Source organism: Heteronotia binoei, chromosome 10 (genome assembly GCF_032191835.1).
Source record: "Heteronotia binoei isolate CCM8104 ecotype False Entrance Well chromosome 10, APGP_CSIRO_Hbin_v1, whole genome shotgun sequence".
Taxonomy (NCBI): Eukaryota; Metazoa; Chordata; class Lepidosauria; order Squamata; family Gekkonidae; genus Heteronotia; species Heteronotia binoei.
In genome coordinates this window covers 93664724-93686581 of record NC_083232.1, presented here as the reverse complement: position 1 = coordinate 93686581, position 21858 = coordinate 93664724, and the positions used below count along the sequence as shown (strand labels likewise).

The window sequence follows — 21858 nt, the reverse complement described above, 5'->3', positions numbered from 1 at the left end:
GTCCTGGGGAGGTGTTTGTTCCAAGTTTCATAATAATTTGTAATTCAGCAATTTCCCTCTCCATTCTGTTCTTGAAGTTCAGACACGGCTGCCCACCTGGATATATCTTTGAGGTGCACTGCAATTGCAGTCCTTAGAATTGAACGTACACATTAACACACATGAAGCTTCCTTATATTGAAGAAGAAGATATTGAACATATGAACATATGAAGCTGCCTTATACTGAATCAGACCTTTGGTCCATCAAAGTCAGTATTGTCTTCTCAGACTGGCAGTGGCTCTCCAGGGTCTCAAGCTGAGGTTTTTCACACCATTTTGCCTGGATCCTTTTTTGGAGATGCCGGGGATTGAACCTGGGACCTTCTGCTTACCAAGCAGATGCTCTACCACTGAGCTTTATATCCCACCCTATACTCTGAATCCCAGAATCTCAGAGTGCCTCACAATCTCCTTTACTTTCCTCCCCCACAACAGACACCCTGTGAGGTGGGAGGGGCTGAGAGAGCTCTCACAGAAGCTGTCCTTCCAAGGACAACTCCTACAAGAGCTATGGCTGACCCAAGGCCATTCCAGCAGCTGCAAGTGGAGGAGTGGGAATCAAGCCCAGTTCTCCCAGATAAGAGCTCACACACTTAACCACTGCGTCAAACTGGCTCTACATCACCGGCGCACTTAACCACTACACCAAACCATTGGTCTGTTGAAGTCGATATAGTCTACTCAAACTCACAGCAGCTCTCCAGGGTTTCAGGGAGAAATTTTGGCATCGCCTACTTTCCTTTCAACTGGAAATGCTGAATGTGGGACCTTCTGCACGGTACGCAGATGCTCTCCTGCTGAGTCACAGCCCCTCCCACTCCCATAGAATTATTGGCAGCTTATTGGTCCATCAAGGTCCATCAGTGCTTATTGGTCCATCAGTGGCTCTTAGTCACAGCGTATTGTCGGAACTCTCTTTCTGGGGCAGTGATGCTCTGTATTCTTGGTTCTGGGGGGGGCACAATGGGAGGGCTTCTAGTGTCCTGGCCCCCTGGTGGACCTCCTGATGGCACCTGGGTTTTTTGGCCACTGTGTGCCACAAGAGTGTTGGACTGGATGGGCCATTGGCCTGATCCAACATGGCTTCTCTTATGTTCTTATAGATGGAACTCTCTGTGTGGGGCAGAGATGCTCTGTATTCTTGGTGCTGGGGGGGCACAGTGGGAGGGCTTCTAGTGTCCTGGCCCCCCTGGTGGACTTCCTGATGGCACCTGGGTTTTTTGGCCACTGTGTGCCACAAGAGTGTTGGACTGGATGGGCCATTGGCCTGATCCAACATGGCTTCTCTTATGTTCTTAAGGTCTTACTGTACATCAAGCAATAGCTCTCCAGGTTTTCAGGCAGAGGTCTTTCCCCTCACTTACTGGTGTACCTCAGGTTTTGTTTGTGAGGAAAATAGACCAGTTTTCAAATGCTTCCCCCCCCCCCCCTGCCCCCAAAACCGCATCTTTCTTCTCGGTCAGTCTGAAATCTGGATATGGATACCGCCGAGTTCCGAAAAAGAGGAAAAGAGATGGTGGATTATATCGCAAATTACCTCGAGCGCATAGAAAAGAGGCAGGTGTATCCGGATGTGGAACCAGGCTATTTGAGGCCCCTCATCCCAGAATCGGCTCCTGAAGAACCTGAGAGATTTGAAGACATCCTCCAAGACGTTGAAAGGGTCATCATGCCAGGGGTAAGAACAAGAAACGAGCTTTGAAGAATATGTAATTCTTATCAGCAATGATTTGACCACAAGGGAATACCGTAGCTAATCCTATTCTCATATTTGTACAAACACCCATTGCGTACGGAATCCAGCAAAGAACCCCCTGACATTTTGGGATTTTAGGCTGAAGAGTTCAGTGTACTGGTTAAATATTTGGGCTTGGATATCCCTCGTGAAAGAGCCCCGTGGCGCAGAGTGGTAAAGCTGAAGTACTGCTGTTGGAGCCCTCTACTCATGGCTTGAGTTCGATCCCAGCGGAAGCTGGGTTCAGGTAGCCGGCTCCAGGTTGACTCAGCCTTCCATCCTTCTGAGGTCAGTAAAATGAGTACCCAGCTTGCTGGGGAGAACGTGTAGATGACTGGGGAAGGCGATGGCAAACCACCCCATAAAAAAGTATGCCGTGAAAACGTTGTGAAAACGACGTCACCCCAGAGTCGGAAACGACTGGTGCTTGCACAGCGGGTTAACTTTACCTTTTTTTTTTAACCCCTCGTGAGTCCATACCCAGGAAGCGCCACCTGCAACGGACTAGAATCAGAGGCTCACCAGTATAAAGATAATTGGGCCATCAGCTTTCTTTGCAATACGCTCTTTCTCTTCCTTTCATCAAGCAAATAGCCTAGCAGGGTGGCAATTTAATGTGATTAATCCTCTGCTTAAGTATAGGATTAATCAAGCACTTCCCCCCCTGCTTCTGACTTATCAGTAATGCCATTGCTAATCATAAGGGTCCATCTGTGGTCAGAGCCTCTGGTTCTCCATAGACTTTCCCTGGGTTTCTTCCCTTTGCACATGAAAGACAGCAGGGGTGGAATTCTAGCAGGAGCTCCTTTGCATATTAGGCCACACCCCACTGATGTAGCCAATCCTCCAAGAGCTTACAAAAAAGAGCCTTGTAAGCTCCTCAAGGATTGGCTACATCAGGGGTGTGTGGCCTAATATGCAAAGGAGCTCCTGCTAGAATTTCACCCCTGGAAGTCATGTTTGCAGACCTGAGGCCATCCCAGTCCCTCAAAAGAACCTAATGGACCTCAAATATTGTTAGTCGTAATCTGAGCAAGATGTTTTACACTGTAGGCTTCAACAGGAATTTTTCAGATATGTCTCTTTAATGTCTTGGGGCAGATTTTTCTCAGAATATTAAGGTTCCCTCTAAGCCACAGTATATATATGTGTGTGTGTGTATATACACACATATATTGGCCACTGTATGACACAGAGTGTTGGACTGGATGGGCCATTGGCCTGATCCAACAGGGCTTCTCTTATGTTTTTATGTGCTTAAGCTGAGTCTTGTGAGCAAAAATTCTGTTTCGTGAGCTACCAGCATTAAAGTTGTGAGCGAGCGATTTGGCTGCTACATAAATCCGTTTGCTCTGGGACCCTCCTTCCTGAGCGAAGACAAAAATGTGTAAGCCGGAGGCTAAAAAACTGTGAGCTAGCTCACACTAACTCAACTTGGAGGGAACACTGTCGGTGACTGGTATCACTTTCACATGTAATTTATTTTTTAAAAGAAAGATGTGCAACTTTCCGTTCAGGTCAGTTCTATCGCTAAGGCTTATCAATTACTGACGCAGAGAGAAAGGTTGTTTTTCTTTCTAATTAGACTGTCAAAAGAGCCACCTCTTGCTAAAAAATGATCAAACCTATCATTGGCTGTTTTCTAATTTGTGGTTTGGGGGCAAACTGATCAAGTGGGTGGTAGCAGAACAGCAGCACTCGGACGATCCATCTGCTCTGGGCCCATTTGAGTTTGTCTCAGAACTGAGACCGCTGCCGTGTGAATGGCCTCTGTTACAGATGGACAAAGGATTAATTAGAGACCTTTGAGAACTGCAAGGCATTTTATTTCATTCGATGGTTGGGTCTGGGAGAAATAACAGCCAACAAAATGACGTTACTTTCAACATGCTGGGTGCTTGAGACAGGACTTATTTTTGTAGCAGGAACTCCTTTGCATATTTGGCCACACCTCCCTGATGTAGCCAGTCCTCCTGGAGCTTACAGTAGGCCCTGTACTAAGCTCTTGGAGGATTGGCTACATCAGGGAGGGGTGGCCTAATACGCAAAGGCGTTCCTGCTACAAAAAAAGCCCTGGTTTGAGGGGTCTGTTGAACATATGAAGCTGCCTTATACTGAATCGGACCCTTGGTCCATCAAAGTCAGTATTGTCTTCTCAGACTGGCAGCGGCTCTCCAGGATCTCAAGCTGAGGTTTTTCACACCTATTTGCCTGGACCCTTTTTTGGAGATGCCGGGGATTGAACCTAGGACCTTCTGCTTCCCAAGCAGATGCTCTACCACTGAGCCACCATCCCTCCCCTGTTCTAGGTTACTTAATGTATGCATTCAGGCGCTGACAGACATTGTTGGTGTAAGGTTGCCAAATGCGGCTTGGGCGATGCCTGGAGGTTTGGGAGTGAAGCTGGGCTGGAGGGGATGAGTTTTGGCAGGGAACATGGCAAGAAGGTGATGCCCCCCAAAGCTGCCATTTCCTTTAGGGGAACTGATCTCTGTAATCTAGAGAGAAGTTTCCAGGAGAACTTCAGGCCTTGCGTAGTGGTTGTTAAAAGTGTTCTCTCTGAGTTAGCGTGAGCTAGCTCACAGATGTTTAGCCTCAGGCTCACACCTTTTGTCTTAGCTCAGGAGGGAGGACCCCAGAGCACTATAATGCATGCTAGTCGCTCCCAAAGTAGAATGTTCTTGCTCACAAGCCTGCGGCTTAGAGGGAACATCGGGTTTATGGCATCGCATCCGCGCAGGGGCCCATCACCTCTCCAGATCTCAGGCGCCACCACCAAATCAGCCGGAATCTCCTAAGCCGGAGGCGGCAGCCATTAAGTGTGTTTCGTAGTTTTCTGGTTTGATATTCTTTTTGCTCTGCCGAACGTGGAGCTTCTGGATGCTCATGGGCGGTCCCTTTTCTTCCTCCCGGCAGGTGACCCACTGGCACAGCCCCTACTTCTTTGCTTACTTCCCGACGGCTAGCTCTTTCCCAGCTCTTCTGGCGGACATGCTGTCAGGGGGCATCGGATGCATAGGGTTTACTTGGGTAAGTTCCTGCTCGGCCGACAGTAGTGAAGACGGAGCCAGGCAAGGAACTCTTTGAGAACTGTCTGCTGCAGGCTGGGGCAAGCTAGAGGCAGGGCACATTTAAAAAAAAATGGAAATTAAATTTCTAGTAAAGAGGATACACCTGCAGACCAGGAGCTGGGAGGCTTTTGGGGTGTGTGTTAGGGGTGCCAATCCCCAGGGGGGTAGCTCAACCACACGGGATGAACACAGTAAGAGGTTGGTAAATAGGAGACACCTGTGTTCCAGAATCTTACTCACAAGGAGTTTTTTTTTTTTAAAACCCACTCTTATTTATCATAAAGAATTATTATTCTACCTTAATATCCGTTCAGTCAATATTATTTTTTATATTTTTATATATCCTTTTATGCGCTCATATAGCGGGAAAGAATTTTATAAAGGGAATAAAACCCGATCTTAATTTTAAATTTCATAGCAACGTTAACAGATGAAATAAGAGGTCTACGTAGCAAGCGAGAATCTCATTGCAGGCTTTTTGCCTTGTCGGACTTTTCAGCGTTCTCTTTATGTTTATGGTATTCTTTCATGTTTAAAACATTATATTTGTATTAAGATTGGGTGTTATTCCTTTTATGAAAATATAAAAAATGATATTGACTGAACAGATACTAAGGTTGAGTAATAGTTCTTTATGATAAATAAGACTTTTTTTTTTAAAAACAACTCCTTATGAGTAAGATTCTGGAACACAGGTGTTGCCTATTTACCAATCCCCAGGTGGGGGCAGGGGATCCCCCGGTTTGGAGGCCCTCCCCCCACTTCAGGGTCATCAGAAAGCAGGGGGAGGGGAGGGAAATGTCTGCTGGACAGATTCCCATAGGGCAGGGGTGGCCAACGGTAGCTCTCCAGATGTTTTTCTATCTACAACTCCCATCAGCCCCAGCCATTGGCCGTGCTGGCTGGGGCTGATGGGAATTGTAGGCAAAAAACATCTGGAGAGCTACCGTTGGCCACCCCTGCCATAGGGTATAATGGAGAATGGATCTGTGGTATCGGGGCCTCGGGTGGGGGGGGGGTGTTGTTTTTTGAGATAGAGGCAGCAAATTTGCAGCATAGCATTTCTATGTTTCAAAAGGATTGGACCAGGGGGTCCAATTCTAGGAGCCCCAAAAGAAAGTGCCCCTATCCTTCATGATTTCCTATGGAAGGAAGACATTTCAAAGGTGTGTGGTCCCTGTAAAAAGAACCCTGTAAGCGCTTGGAGGACTGGCTACATCAGCAGGGTGTAGCCAGTGCCGGCCCTTTCACTAGGCAGCCCAGGCAAGGGCGATGGTGTGAGCCCCAGTAGGGTGCTGGAATGGCCCTCCCATCCACCCTCGCCTCCCTGGCGAGGGAAATACCAGCGAAAGCTGTCGGAGGGGAGCCACGCGCCTGCGCTGCAGAGCACACCGTGAGGCTGGCCGTCACTCTGCCGGCTGTGTCAGACAGAGGGGTGGAGCTAGGGTGGCCTCACAGTGTGCTCCATGGCGAAGGCGTGCAGCTGCTCCCCTCTGCTTTTGGAGGGAGCGGGGCGCGGTTCCTAGGGTGCTGTTCCACCTCAAGCCACTGCTGGGTGTAGCCTAATATGCTAAGGAGTCCCTGATACAAAAAAAAAAAAAAAGCCCTGGGTGTATTCTTGTTTCTTCAGGATGTTTTTCTGCTCTGCACGTGTTCAAATCTGCAGGGAGATATCCTGGCCGTAAACTGGTGAAATATCAAATCAACCACAAGGGGGAGCAAAACAGGTGCTGACCCCCCCGCCCCCCCCCCCCCCGCTCAAGAAACAGGAACTTACAAGCGAGGAAAATGAGAATGCAACCCCCCCCCCCTCCCAATCATTTGGGATTATATCATTCTTTTGATTATTTCAGTGTTTTTCTGTTTCCTTTCTAGGCGTCCAGCCCGGCGTGCACAGAACTGGAGACAGTAATGCTGGATTGGCTGGGAAAGATGATCAATCTGCCTCCACAGTTTTTGGCTGGGAAGGACGGAGAGGGTGGTGGCGTGATTCAGGTAGGCTAGAATTTTATATAGAGAGAGAGAGAGACAGAGAGAGAGAGAGAGATAAAACGGATAAAAGGAAGTCCTTCTTCACCCAAAGGGTGATTAACATGTGGAATTCACTGCCACAGGAGGTGGTGGCGGCCACAAGTATAGCCACCTTCAAGAGGGGGTTAGATAAAAATATGGAGCACAGGTCCATCAGTGGCTATTAGCCACAGTGTATGTGTGTATATAACATTTTTTGCCACTGTGTGACACAGAGTGTTGGACTTGATGGGCCGTTGGCCTGATCCAACATGGCTTCTCTTATGTTCTTATGTGACACAGAGTGTTGGACTGGATGGGCCATTGGGCTGATCCAGCATGGCTTCTCTTATGTTCTTCTGTGACACAGAGTGTTGGACTGGATGGGCCACTGGCCTGATCCAACATGGCTTCTCTTATGTTCTTATGTGACACAGAGTGTTGGACTGGAGGGGCCACTGGCCTGATCCAACATGGCTTCTCTTATGTTCTTATGTGACACAGAGTGTTGGACTTGATGGGCCGTTGGCCTGATCCAACATGGCTTCTCTTATGTTCTTATGTGACACAGAGTGTTGGACTGGAGGGGCCACTGGCCTGATCCAACATGGCTTCTCTTATGTTCTTATGTGACACAGAGTGTTGGACTGGAGGGGCCATTGGCCTGATCCAACATGGCTTCTCTTATTTTCTTATGTGACACAGAGTGTTGGACTGGATGGGCCATTGGCCTGATCCAACATGGCTTCTCTTATGTTCTTATGTGACACAGAGTGTTGGACTGGAGGGGCCATTGGCCTGATCCAACATGGCTTCTCTTATGTTCTTATGTGACACAGAGTGTTGGACTGGATGGGCCATTGGCCTGATCCAACATGGCTTCTCTTATGTTCTTCTGTGACACAGAGTGTTGGACTGGATGGGCCATTGGCCTGATCCAACATGGCTTCTCTTATGTTCTTCTGTGACACAGAGTGTTGGACTGGAGGGGCCATTGGCCTGATCCAACATGGCTTCTCTTATATTCTTATGAGAGACATCACCCTGCCGACAAAAGTCTGTATAGTCAAAGCGATGGTATTCCCAGTAGTAATGTATGGCTGTGAGAGCTGGACCATAAGGAAGGCCGAGCGCAGAAGAATAGATGCTTTTGAGATATGGTGCTGGAGAAGACTCTTGAGAGTCCCTTGGACTGCAAGAAGATCCAATCAGTCAGTCCTAAGGGAAATCAACCCAGACTGTTCCCTGGAAGGTCAGATGCTGAAACTGAAGCTCCAATACTTTGGCCACCCAATGAGAAGGGAGCACTCCCTGGAGAAGACCCTGATGCTGGGAAAGACAGAAGGCAAAAGAAGAAGGAGACAGCAAAAGTTGAGATGGCTGCACAGCGATACTAATGTAACAAATACGAATTTGAGCAGACTTCGGAGGATGGTGGGCCTGGCGTAACTTTGTCCATGGGGTTGCAAAGAGTTGGACTTGACTGTGCGACTGAACAACACACACACACACACACACAAGAGCCCCATGGTGTAGAGTGATAAAGCTGCAGTATTGCAGTCCTAAGCTCTGCTCACAACCTGAGTTCGATCCCGAAGGAAGCTGGGTTCAGGTAGTTGGCTCCAGGTTGACTCAGCCTTCCATCCTTCCGAGGTCGGTAAAATGAGGACCCAGCTTGCTGGGGGGAAAGTGTAGATGACTGGGGAAGGCAATGGCAAACCACCCCATTAAAAAAGTCTGCCATGAAAACATTGTGATGCGACATCACCCCAGAGTCTGAAACGACTGGTGCTTGCACAGAGGACTACCTTTACCTTTTTAATGTCTCGGGGCAGATTTTTCTCAGAATATTAACATCCCCTCTAAGCCAGGGGTGTCAAACATGCATTCCGGGGGCCAAATCAGGCCCCCGGAGGGCTCCTATCAGGCCCCTGAGCGACTGGCTGTCATCTGCTTCCTCCTCCCTCCCTCTTGCTTCCTTCTGCATCACAGCTTGCTTTGCCAGGCTCGCTCAATCGCACAGGAGCTACAGAGCAAGACCTCTATTTTCTCCATTGCCTGAGGCTCCTCCTCGGGGAGGAAGTGGGGGAGGAAGAGCTTGCTTTGCCAGGCTCTCAATCAGACACACACACTTGGGAGGTGGGAGTCCACCAGACCACTTCGTTGTGTCCAGGGTGTCCGGATGGTTTGGGATGCGCTCAAGCTGCTCCACGCTAGCCTACTGAAATCAATAGATTTAAAAGTGCTTAACTTCTGGGTTGGATTGTGGCCCGTGGTTTTTTAAAAACGATTGGCTCGGTTCAGAATGTCATGCCCATTTATTGTCAAGGAAGCTTAACATTTATTTTAAGAATCTGGAACAACTGAAACGCTGCCTTGGGTCGGACAGACGTGTTTTCACCTCTGGTGCTAAAGCGGCCATTTGCTTCATCTTGGAGAGTACCAACCCGGTGCTGTCGACAATAGGAAACTGTGTCTGTTTACCATCTGGAAAAATTGCCTCTCTCAAGTTTTCTATCCTCCCTAATTGTGGAAGACACCAATAATTGTTCTGTTTAGGGCCTGGCGGGTGGGGGGAGGGCGCCTGTGCCGCCGGTGAAAATAAGGCAATCTGCAGTCTCGTTCCTCCCGCTTTTAACTGTAATGATAAAAACATGGAAAGGACACAAGCGAGACGGGCTTTCTATTAGGCTGTCAGTCATTCCTAAATTGAACACCCGACGAATATCGTGGCACCGGCCTGTGGAAATTGGCTCTTAATTACCTTTGAAAGACAGGATCGATACAAAGCCCTTTATTGCCGGTTCAAAGGCGATGCTTGAAACTTTTTCTTTTGAAAAATATGGAAGGAAATTTTCAGCTCCAGGCTGTGGCGACGCCAAGGAGCTGTTTTCGCCAATCATTTCTGCCAGCTCTTGGCATCACCTCACCATGGCAACCTTTGTTTGCTTGCAGTGAAGAGGAAAGGATCATAGCTAGCTCACTTCGCATGTGTGTCCTGAAAACCAACTTTCTCGTCTGAAAACCAACCATGTGTGTCCTGAAAACCAACTTTCTCGTCTGGGCACCTCGTAGGTTTTTTTTTGGGGGGGGGGGGGCGGAGTTAGCTTATTATTGGTTCTTTGTTATTTTGACTTCAGTGAGTTACCTTAAAGCACCTGTCTAACGGAATTCAACGGGCCGGGGTGATTTCGTAGAAAAAGAGGTGCCGGAGCCCATTAGAACAACTGGAATTATAACTGCTCTCTGCACTACAGAGATATCCCTAGAGAAAATGGCTGCTTTGGAGGGTGGACTTTATGGCATTATACCCCTCTCCTTCCCCTGCCCCAATACCCCAAGGGTTAGGGTTGTTGCCCCCGGTTTAGAGGCCATCTCCCTGCCTCAGGGTCATCAGAAAGCAAGGGGGGGGGGGAGAGGGAAATGTCTGCTGGGCACGCCATTATCCCCTATGGAGACCGATGGTGAATTGATCTGCGGGTATCTGGGGCTCTGGTGGGGCTGTTTTTTGAGGTAGTCCGAGGCACCAAGTTTCAGCATAGCATCTGGTGCCTTTCTTCAAGACACCCTCCAAGTTTCAAAAAGACTGGACCAGGGGGTCCAATTCTATGAGCCCCAAAAGAAGGTGTCCCTATCCTTCATTATTTCCACTGGAGGGAAGGCATTTAAATGGTGTGTGGTCCCTTTAAATGTGACGGCCAGAACTCCCTCTGCAGTTCAATGATGCTTGTCACAACCTTGCCCCTGGCTCCATCCCCAAGGTCTCCTGGTTCCACCCCCAAAGTCCCCAGATATTTCTTGAATTGGACTTGGCAACCCTACCAAGGGCGCATCCCCAAATCTCCAGGATTTTCCCTAAGCTGCTATCCAAGACTTCCTCTAAGCTGTGGAGTCTCGTGAGCAAAAATTCTGCTTCGTGAGCTACTGGCATTAAAGTCGAGAGCTACTGCATCAATTAGTTTGCTTTCGGGGCCATTTTTTCCTGAGCGAAGACAAAAAATGTGTGCGCCAGAGGCTAAAAAGCGGTGAGCTAGCTCACACTAACTCAGCTTAGCGGGAACGCTGCCGGCAACCTATCGCTCCGAAACAGTCCTAAATCTTCAGCTTGTTCCCATCATGCAATAGATAAATTTTATGTCTGGAGACATTCTCCATTGGCTTATGGCCTGCACGTCACTGAACGTCTCTCTTCTTCACCACAGAGCACAGCCAGTGAGGCCACCTTGGTCGCGCTGCTCGCGGCTAGAACCAAAGTGATCCACCGAGTCCAGTCGGAAAAGAGAGACCTGACTCAAGGAGACGTCATTAGCCGCTTGGTGGCTTATACATCTGACCAAGTGAGTACCGCTGCTCGCTGGAGCATGGATGTGGAGAACGGTTGTACTCATGAAGTGAAAATATCTCAGCAAGCCGGCATAGCACAGGGGTAATCAGTCAGAAATGCACTAGCACAAAAATAAGCATGGAAGCGAAGGAACCGTGAATCCAGAGCTCCATGCTTGGCTACGATCGCCACCAGGTATGAAGTCCATGGAGGAAATCAGTGTAGAATGTGCTTTATCCATGTGAGTTGCTCAGCAACAGTTTGAAAAGAGCGTGAGGCAATAGAGGAGCAGACATTTCTAGCAGGAGAATTGTCAACTCTCCTGATCGCAACTGGGATCAGCATATCTGCATTTCCCTGCATAAATCCGCTTTTTAATAGGGTGATCGGGAGCACCAACGGTAGACCTTGTTGTGGCACTCTGGTTATGGAATATTTTCCTCAGAGATACTTGTTGGTGTCTCCCTCTTGCTCATTCCTCTCACTGAGAGCCAGTTTGGTGTAATGGTTAAGCGCACAGACTCTTATCTGGGAGAACCAGGTTTGATTCCCCACTCCTCCACTTGCAGCTGCTGGAATGGCCTGGGGTCAGCTGCTGGAATGGCCTTGAAAGGGCAGTTTCTGTGAGAGCTCTCTCAGCGCCACCTACTGAACACGGTGTCTGTTGTGGGGGAGGAAGGTAGAGGAGATTGTAAGCCCTTATGAGACTCTTAGATTCAGAGTGAAGGGAGAGATATAAATCCAATTTCTTCTTCTTCTCCTCCATCTCCTCTTCTTCCCTCTTCCACTTCTTCTTCTCCTTCTTCCACTTCTTGTTCTCCTCCTCCTCTTCCTCCTCCCTCTTCTGCTTCTCCTCCTCCTCTTCCTCCCTCTTCTACTTCTTCTTCCACTTCTTCTTTTTCTTCTCCTCCTCCTTATTCCACTTCTTCTTCTTCTTCTTCTTCGTCATCTTCTTCCTTCTCCTCCTCTTTATGAGTGAACCTTCATTTGCGTGAGCAATCTTTGAGTCTTCAGTACCACTGTTGCCCCTGGAACTTCCCTTGTATCTTTGCAAGGCAGTCCCACATGTCTAAGATGCAAAGAAGCTGCTCACTTTGCTTTATCCAAGTCAGTTGTCTGGACTAACATCAGATGGAGGTTGTTCTTTACTTTGTATCCAAAAGTCTAGTTAATTAAAAAAGAGAAGATGATATTTCAGACATGCTCACCTCCTGATGATGTCTGTTAGCACAATATTATTCCCATGGGGTAGGGTAGGGGTGTCAAACATGCAGCCTGTGGGCCGAATTAGGCCCCCGGAGGGCTCCTATCAGGCCTCCGTGCAACTGGTTCTTGTCTATTTCCTTCTCCCTCTCTCTTGCTTCCTTCTGCATCTCAGCTTGCTTTACAAGGCTTGCTCAATCGCGCAGGAGCTACAGAGCAAAGCCTCTGTTTTCTCCATTGGCTGAGGCTCCTCCCCCTCCTGGTCCCCTGGGGAAGGAAGGAAAGAGCCAGAGCTTCCTTTGCCCATTTCCCTGGACTGTACCAGAGAGATATAAAGAAGGCACCTTTAAGACTAACAAGTGCTAATGTTTTAAGAATGTTTTAATTTTTTTTTTAAAAAAAATCTTTACTCGTGTTTGTCTGTGTCCTTTAAAATGTACATATATCTGCTACCTAATCTTAAAACAGGCACACGGCCCAGCCCAACAGGGCCCAGCCTGGCCCGACAAGGTCTCATTTATGTCAGATCCAGCCCTCATAACAAATGAGTTTGACACCCCTGGAGTAGGGCTTGTTTTTGGCAACTCTAGACAGCCAGTAACATGTCTGCAGGCACCAGTATTTTATCGAGTATTGTTTTATGTCAACTGGCCGCTGTTTTGTATCAAAGCAATCTTATCTCCTTCAACACGATTAGCATTTAGCAGCCAGCCTTGCATGCAAAGTCTCAGCAAGGCTAGGATCAGGGGAAATGTCGAACTTCAGCTAAAGCCAACGGGACCCTGCACTTGGACCTTTTCGGGGTGGGGAATCACTAATCCCACCTGATGAAGCTGGGGACTGTGGCTTCTTCCAGCAAAGCTGACATTTTCTTATCTAAATGTCAGCCAGACGGTGGAAGTGTTTCTTTTGTGGGTTCTTGTTGAAATCTTTTAAATCCTGCCCCACCCCCACCCCCCAGCCCCGGTTTTGCAGCATCTGAGGACACGGTTTGATCTTTTCCAATAGCTAAACCTTTTTCTTTAATTTCAAATATTTTCAATTTTTGCGGCGAATGTTAAATCAACTGCTTGAAAGCAAAGGACATGAATACAAGACATGGGTCCATTTCTGTGTATTGTCTCTATATTCAGGGCTTTCTTTTGTGTGTAAAAAAACCTGACATCAACATTGCTTCACACAGGGCTTTTTTTGTAGAAGAGGCCCAGCAGGAACTCATTTGCATATTAGGCCACACCCCTGACATCACTGTTGTTTCACACAGGGCTTTTTTTGTAGAAGAACCCCGGCAGGAACTCATTTGCATTTAGACCACACCCCCTGACAGCACCATTGTTCCACGCAGGGCTTTTCTGTAGAAGAGGCCCAGCAGGAACTCATTTGCATATTAGGCCACACCCCCTGACAGCACCATTGTTTCGCGCGGGGCTTTTTTTGTAGAAGCCCAACGGGAACTCATTTGCATATTAGGCCACAAACCCCTGACACACCAAGCCAGCCGGAACTGCGTTCCTGTGCGTCCCTGCTCAAAAAAGGCCCTGTCTATATTAATGTAATTATTTTGTATGTTTATGACCTGTTGGTCTTCAAGCATTAATAACTGAGACTGAATCCTGGGTCAATACAAGCAAGGGTTTTAATCTGAAATGCAGAACAAAAGTGAAAATCTGGATTAGGGAAGATCAAGACTGACACCCAGCCGGAGATGGGGGGAGAAGTGGGGACATGGGGGGGGGGCTTTCAACAGTTGCCTGATGTCACTTCCAGGAGGGAAAACAGAAGTGATACTATACCTCCATCGGAATTGCCAGTAAAACCACAGAATTTCTGGTGATTCCTAGAGGTGACTGGCTATTTCTAGGTTTTTCCTGACAGTGACATCATAACATTGGCCAATGGCCAGGCTTTTAAAAATGTTCTCCTGCTTCCATTCTGAATGGTGGTGGGAAACAAGGGGCAGGGCAGGGAATCTTCCACCCCCATCAGGAGACCGACTAGCAAGGAAGATTATCACACCTAGGGTTGCCATGCCCCCTTGTTTTACCATAGAGTTTCTGGGAATTCCTAGAGCGACACTTTGTCACTTCTGGGCTGCTCTAGGAATTGCCAGGAGCGCTATGGTAAGAACTTCCTGTAAGTAGACAAGGCCTTATTATTCTTTTTTTTTTTCTGCTGGGACACTGCTCCCCGCAACCCTCCTCCCAGTTGCCTGGCAACTAATCAGATCTGATCTCCACATATTAAGGAAATGGAACCCATTGCTGTGCTTCAGATATCAGTGAATGTTGCTGCTGGCAACATATTGAACAAATGATTCAACAACAACAAAATCCTAAAATTGGAGATGGAGCCAACCACAAAGCATCTCAGGGCATGAGGTGATGCATGACCCTGTTTATATATTTAGCACGTTTATTAACTGCCTTTCTTCCTTACAGAGCTCAAGGCTGCTTACAACATGGATAAAATAAAAGCCAAAATTTTAAATCACAATTCACGATTGCTAGAAAATGTAAGCAAATGTTGTCCTAAATAAAACAATCTTCAACAGCCTCCTAAAGATTGACAATGAGGGAGCCAGGTGTACTTCTCTGGTAGGTTGCTTCATAATAATGGGGCTACCACTGAAAAGGCCCTTTATTATGTACCCACTAAACAAGCTTATTTCATTGGTGGGAGAGTCAGGAGGAACATATGGGAGAAGATTAGGGTGTGGGTTCCCCCCAATTTCAGGGACTCCAATCCATGGCTGGCGAACAGAGGAAGCCCCATGCCCAAACCACCCCTTCCTGTGTCAACATCATCAGTGTGATGAAATCATGTGGAAGTGACATCATGCGGTGATGCTGGGCACATCACACGGTGACGTTCTAGCATTTTGGCCAAAACTTTATGGTAACCATAGAGTTTTGACCAAAATGCAAGAGTGTTGCTTTCCTAAGGGAAATTCCTAGAACATCATCCAGAAGTGATATCACATTATCCCCCAACTCCACCCTCTTCAGGGCCCTCCGGAAAATTTCCAGCAATTTCCGAGGCAGTCCTGGCAACCTTCCACCCGCTGAGTATTGAAAGAAAATGTGAGACCCACTTTCAAGGAACTAACTTTTCCTTTCTCCTCCTTAGGGTCAGGATTCTTCTTCTTCTTCTTCATCTCCTCCTCCTCCCTATTCTGCTTCTTCTCCTCCTCCTCTTCTCCTCCCTCTTCTTCTCCTCCTCCTTCTCCCTCTTCCGCTTCTTCTTCTTCTCTCCTCCTTCCCCTCTTCCCCTCCATCTTCTTCTTCTTCTTCCACTCATGACAGTCCTCTGGGGTTTTCAAGGCAAGAGACATCCCAAGGTGTCTTGCCAGTGTCGGCTTTCAAGTCACAACTCTGCTATTCCTCATTGGTGTCCCTCCCAAATACTGACCATTTCCTTCTGCATATTGTTAGGGCCCATGCCACGGGGTATGACAAAGCGGTCAAGCAGGCCCATAGCCATGGTGGGGCCCACTTCCACTGGTGTGGCCCCTCCTTTCCCCACTGCTCTCCCTGCGGCCCCGTTTTTGTCACTGTCGCCACTCTCCCTGGGCTCTTCCCACCCTGTTCCTGCCTCCCTCCAGCCCCATTCTCACCACCGTTGCCCTCCCCAGGCTCTTCCCTGCCTCCCCCGCTCTCCCCGCAGCCCCATTTTCGCTGCCGCTGCTCTTCCCGGACTCCTCCCTGCCTCCCAAGCTCTCCCCGCAGCCCCGGTTTTGCCACTGCTGCTCTCCCCGGGCTCTTTCCTGCCTACCCCACTATCCCCGCAGCCCCGTTTTTGCTGCCGCTGCTCTTCCCGGACTCCTCCCTGCCTCCCAAGCTCTCCCCGCAGCCCCGGTTTTGCCACTGCTGCTCTCCCCGGGCTCTTTCCTGCCTACCCCACTATCCCCGCAGCCCCGTTTTTGCTGCCGCTGCTCTCCCTGGGCTCTTCCCACCCCCAAGAGCGTGAGAGAGAAAGAGCTGGGGCCCGGAGGCTGGCTGCTGGAAGCAGCAGCCAAGACTCCACGCCCCCCCCCCCCCCCCAATTTTTTTTTGATGTCCTGGGCTCCCACCCAAACATTTCTGGCTACGGGGCTGCGGTCAAGTAGGGTTTAATAGTACAGAACGAGTCCATGAATAATAAGAAGCCACAAAGCTCTTCTGTTGGTCTCGTTGGAATCTGTGAATCTCTGCTTGTGGGGATAGTCAACCACACATCTGTGAATCAATCGCACGTAGCTTCCCGTCAGCCCCTCCTCTTTGGGTTGTAAATAATTGATCCTCAATGAGGAAGGACAGCCCTTTATGTCTCTTGAAGGTCAGAGGATTGTTCTGTCTGCAGGAGGATTCGCCTTAAGACATTTCTGACCTTTCAGAGCTGCCGGTTGCTGAGCTTCATCCTGCGTTAAGTTCATCGCTGGGTGACGCAATAATCTAAAAAGAGAGGGGGGAGGATATCCAGGCTCAAGGAAGGGATCAGGTTCAAGAAGGGACCAGACTGACTGGCACAGTAAATGGCAAAGAGTTTGCATATTTCTTAATTTATGTTATTTATTCACAATAAATAACTTATACCCTAATTAAGACATCAGGCTAGATTCTAGGACAGGGTTGTCGAACTCATTTGTTAGGAGGGACGGATCTGAAATAAATGAGACCTTGTTGGGCTGGGCCGTGTATGTACCCATTCAAGATTAGGTAGCAGAGATAGAAACTCTATAAAGGGCACAGACAAACACAATTAAAGATTTTAAACACAGTTACATATTTAAAAAAACCCTTAAAACATGTTTAAAACATTAGCACTTGTTGGTCTTAAAGGTGCTTTCTTTGCATTTCTCCCATGGGATCCAGGGAACCAGGCAACGGAAACTCTGGCTCTTTCCTTCCTTCCCCAGAGGACCAGGAGGGGGAGGAGCCTCAGCCAACAGACGGAAGAAAGGCTTGGCTCAGTACCTCTGCTGTGTGATGGAGAGAGCCTGGCAAAGCAAGCTCTCCCTCCTCCCCCCCCCTTCCTCCCCAAGGGAGGAGCTTCAGCTAATGGAGATAACAGAGGCTTTGCTCTGTAGCTCCTGTGTGATTGGGCAAGCAAGCTGTGACGCAGAAGGAAGCAAGAGAGAGGGAGAAGGAAGCAAATGACAGCCAGTTGCTCGGGGGCCTGATTCGGCCCCTTTGTAGCATGTTTGACACCCCTTTTCTTGGAGACCTCACAAACGCCCTTTTGCCTTGTGTTATCCATATTTGATTCTTAAAATCCTCTTCTGCTTTAATCCACGTTGAAGAGGGGAGAGAACCTGAAGGGTGAGGCAAGCGGAAGAGCACTTCCCATGATGATGCACGAAGGGTTGGCGCGCCAAGATTTTGTTTGTTGAAATAAAAGCAGGAGCGTTTCCAGGAGATTGCTTATTTTTCTTTTTTAAACGAGTGAAGATTGCTTTAAAAAAAAAAAAAGTGAATGAAGTTCCTCCTGTTCATTTGTAGGCTCATTTTTCAGTAGAAAAGGCTGGGTTGATTGCTGGAGTGAAGATCAAGGAGATCCCAACCGATGACAAGTTTGCTGTGCGTGGATCGGCTCTAAGAAAAGTTCTGGATCAAGACAAAGCTGCGGGTCTTATCCCCTTCTTTGTAAGTACTGACGGTCTTAGGATGCTGAGAGGCCTAGAATTAGATCTTCCTTGCATCTTCAAGCGAGCCAGGTTGGTGTAGTGGTTAAATGTGTGGACTCTTATCTGGGAGAACCGGGTTTGATTCCCCACTCCTCCACTTGCACCTGCTGGAATGGCCTTGAGTCAGCCATAGCTCTTGCAGGAGTTGTCCTTGAAAGGGTGGTTGGAAGAGCCAGTTGGTGTAGTGGTTAAGTGTGCCAACTCTTATCTGGGAGAACCGGGTTTGATTCCCCACTCCTCCACTTGCACCTGCTGGCATGGCCTTGGGTCAGCCATAGCTCTGGCAGAGGTTGTCCTTGAAAGGGCAGCTGCTGTGAGAGCCCTCTCTCAGCCCCACCCACCTCACAGGGTGTCTGTTGTGGGGGGAGAAGATACAGGAGATTGTAAGCCACTCTGAGTCTCTGATTCAGGGAGAAGGGCGGGGTAAAAATCTGCAATTCTTCTTCTTCTTTAAAGCCAAATTGTGGGGCAGGCTCCCAATCCAAACCAGATGTGGGGCAGGATGGGGAAAGAAGTACAACTTTTACATTCTGGTTCAGTTTCATGAATTGAAATTATTCCGCCTCCCCATGCAGTTGGAATCCTGGAAAAGAAAAAGACAGGCAAATGGCCTGTCTTTTTCCCTCTTCCAGAGATCATTACAGCACTGTATGGTCAGCATTGACTGGCAAATCATGCAGGGGTGGATGGTTAAACCCAGAGCTTTTTTTTTTTGTAGAAAAAGCCCAGCTGGAACTTATTTGCATATTAGGCCACACCCCCTGACACCAAGCCAGCCAGAACTGCTATCCTGTGCATTCCTGCTAAAAAAAACAACAAAACACAACCGCCCTGGTTAAACCTTTTCCGCTATGCTATGTATCCCATGGAACTGGGCCCAAATGCAGCTTAGAAAACAGAGAGAAGAATTTTGCAGAAGATAACATTCTTGAAACCATTGAGGTCATCTAATGTACTGATATTATCCAATGTGATGCAGAAGAGCAATGGCTGGATTGGTAATAGCCATGTATAAAATATAAAAAGGAAAGGTCCCGTGTGCAAGCACCAGTCGTTTCCGACTCTGGGGTGACGTTGCTTTCACAACGTTTCCGTGGCAGACTTTTTACAGTGGGGTGGTTTGCCATTGCCTTCTCCAGTCATCCACGCTTCCCCCCCAGCAAGCTGAGTCCTAATTTCACTGACCTCGGAAGGATGGAAGGCTGAGTCAACCTCGAGCCGGCTACCTGAACCCAGCTTCCACCGGGATCGAACTCAGGTCATGAGCAGAGGGCTCCGACTGCAGTACTGCAGCTTTACCACTCTGCGGCCTGAGGCTCTTGTATAAAATATAGGCAAGCTTGAAGGAGAGCCAGTTTGGTGTAGTGGTTAAGTGTGCGGACTCTTATCTGGGAGAACTGGGTTTGATTCCCCACTCCTCCACTTGCAGCTGCTGGAATGGCCTTGGGTCAGCCATAGCTCTGGCAGGGGTTGTCCTTGAAAGGGCAGCTGCTGTGAGAGCCCTCTCCAGCCCCACCCACCTCACAGGGTGTGGGGGAGGAAGGTAAAGGAGATTGTGAGCCGCTCTGAGACTCTTTGGAGTGGAGGGCGGGATATAAATCCAATATCTTCTTCTTCTTGAACATATGAAGCTGCCTTATACTGAATCAGACCCTCAGTCCATCAAAGTCAGTATTGTCTTCTCAGACTGGCAGCGGCTCTCCAGGGTCTCAAGCTGAGGTTTTTCACACCTATTTGCCTGGACCCTTTTTTGGAGATGCCGGGGATTGAACCTGGGACCTTCTGCTTGCCAAGCAGATGCTCTACCACTGAGCCACCGTCCCTCCTTCTTCTGTCTGCTCCTCCCTTGACCTCGCATGACCTAATTCACGGCTCCTATAGTGTCAGCAGGACAGTCCTGCGATTTGTGCCCAGTCATCTCTTTGTTTACCGAAAGGTGTCAGCTCAGATTAAGGCAGGTAACGTTAGCCTTCCGCTTAGTGGCAAACCGGGCTAATTCTGCAGCATGCTGATTTGCCTGCCTTGTCCGGATTTGCAGGAATAAGGACTTCTGCCTGGTCAGTCTGGCAAGCTTGAAAAGGGGCAGGAAAGCGCAACAGTCGCAATTGCTGCTAGAACTTCTTTCAAAAGACTGGATTGAAGTGAGACGTAGCTTTGGTTGCCATTTGGCGAAAACGCAGCAGCTTGGAGTACTACTAGGGTTGCCAATCCCCAGGTGGGGGCAGGGGATCCCCCAGTTTGGAGGCCCTCCCCCCACTTCAGGGTCATGAGAAAATGAGGGGTGGGGAGGGAAATGTCTGCTGGGCACTCGGTTATACTCTATGGAGACTGATTCCCACAGAGTATAATGGGGAATTGATCTGTGGGAATCTGGGGACTGGGGTGTGTGTGTGTTTTGAGGCAGAGGCACCAAATTTTCTGCATTGCATCCGGTGCCTCTCCTCAAAACACCCCCCAAGTTTCAAAAAGATTGGGCTAGGGGATCCAATTCTGTGAGCGCTAAAAGAAGGTGCCCCTATCCTTCATTATTTCCAACGGAGGGAAGGCATTTAAAAAGTGTGCAGTTCCATTAAATGTGATGGCCAGAACTCCCTTCAGAGTTCAATTGTGCTTGTCACATCCTCGCTTCTGGCTCCACCCCCAAAATCCCCAGATATTTCTTGAGTCAGACCTGGCAACCTTTGCAGCCATTTTAAGCACATAAAAGTTACGTGTCAGAATGGAATTAAGCAATACATCCAATTCTTGCTTATGGTAAATGCTACGATTCGGAAGCTGCCGTGTTCTCCAGGGGCACTGAGTTTAGGGTTGCCAATCCCCAGTCGGGGTCAGGGGATCCCCCGGCTTGGAGCCCCCCCCCCCCACTTCAGGGTTATCAGAAAGCGGCAGGGGGGAGGGAAATGTCTGCTGGGCATTCCATTATACCCTGTGGAAACTGATTCCATAGGGTAATGGAGAATTGATCTGTGGGTATCTGGGGCTCTGGGAGGGCTGTTTTTTTTAGGTAGAGGCACCAAAATTTCAGCGTAGCATACACTGCCACTCCTCAGCCCTCCCCCCAAGTTTCAAAATGATTGGACCAGGGAGTTCAATCCTATGAGCCCCCAAAGAAGGCGCCCCCATCCTTCATTATTTCCAAATGGAGTGAAAGCATTTAAAAGGCGTGCGGTCCCTTTAAATGTGATGGCCAGCACTCCCTTGGGAGTTCAATTGTGCTTGTCCCGCCCTGGTTCCTGGCTCCGCCCCCAAAGTCCCCAGATATTTCCTGAGTTGGACCAGGCAGCCCTAACGGATCTCCGTAGTCTGGAGATGAGCTGTAATTCTGGGAGAACTTCAGGCCCCTGGAGGTTGGCGGCTCGACTTAGGATGCAACGGTGCTCACTCTGTCCAGCGATGGGCCCTCACTGACAGGGGTGGCCAAACTGTGGCTCAGGAGCCACGGGCGACTCTTTCACACGTATTGTGTGGCTCTTGAAGCCCCCCACCAGCCCGTTGGCCGACTAGAAGGCATTTGACTCTTTTAATGGCTTCTCCAAGCCAAGCCAGCTGGCGGCTTGGAAAATGCATTTGAAGTTGCTTTCTTTCCACCTCTCTCTCCCTCCTGCCTCCCCTTATCTATTTTCCTTCCTTCCCTCCTTCCTTCTCTCAAACATCTGATGTTTATTCTATGTGGCTCTTCCATGAAGCAAGTTTGGCCACCCGCGTTCTGGGAGAACTTCAAGCTCCGCTTGGAGGTTGGCGGCTCGACTTAGGATGCAACGGTGCTTACTCTGTCCAGCGATGGGCCCTCACTGATGTGCAGACCAAGCCCT

At 48.7% G+C, this 21858-nt stretch overlaps 1 protein-coding gene across 2 annotated transcripts in view; it reads left to right on the top strand.

Annotated features, from left to right (window-relative positions):
* Positions 1-21858, top strand: part of DDC (dopa decarboxylase) — a 59901-nt gene that overhangs the window by 7436 nt on the left and 30607 nt on the right. For both annotated transcript variants that reach the window (XM_060247784.1, XM_060247783.1), the window contains exons 2-6: positions 1505-1719; positions 4693-4806; positions 6723-6842; positions 11060-11194; positions 17862-18005. In XM_060247784.1, coding sequence (XP_060103767.1) covers positions 1519-1719; positions 4693-4806; positions 6723-6842; positions 11060-11194; positions 17862-18005 — 714 coding nt within the window. In that variant the 5' untranslated portion in view covers positions 1505-1518. The remainder of the gene's footprint in view (positions 1-1504; positions 1720-4692; positions 4807-6722; positions 6843-11059; positions 11195-17861; positions 18006-21858) is intronic.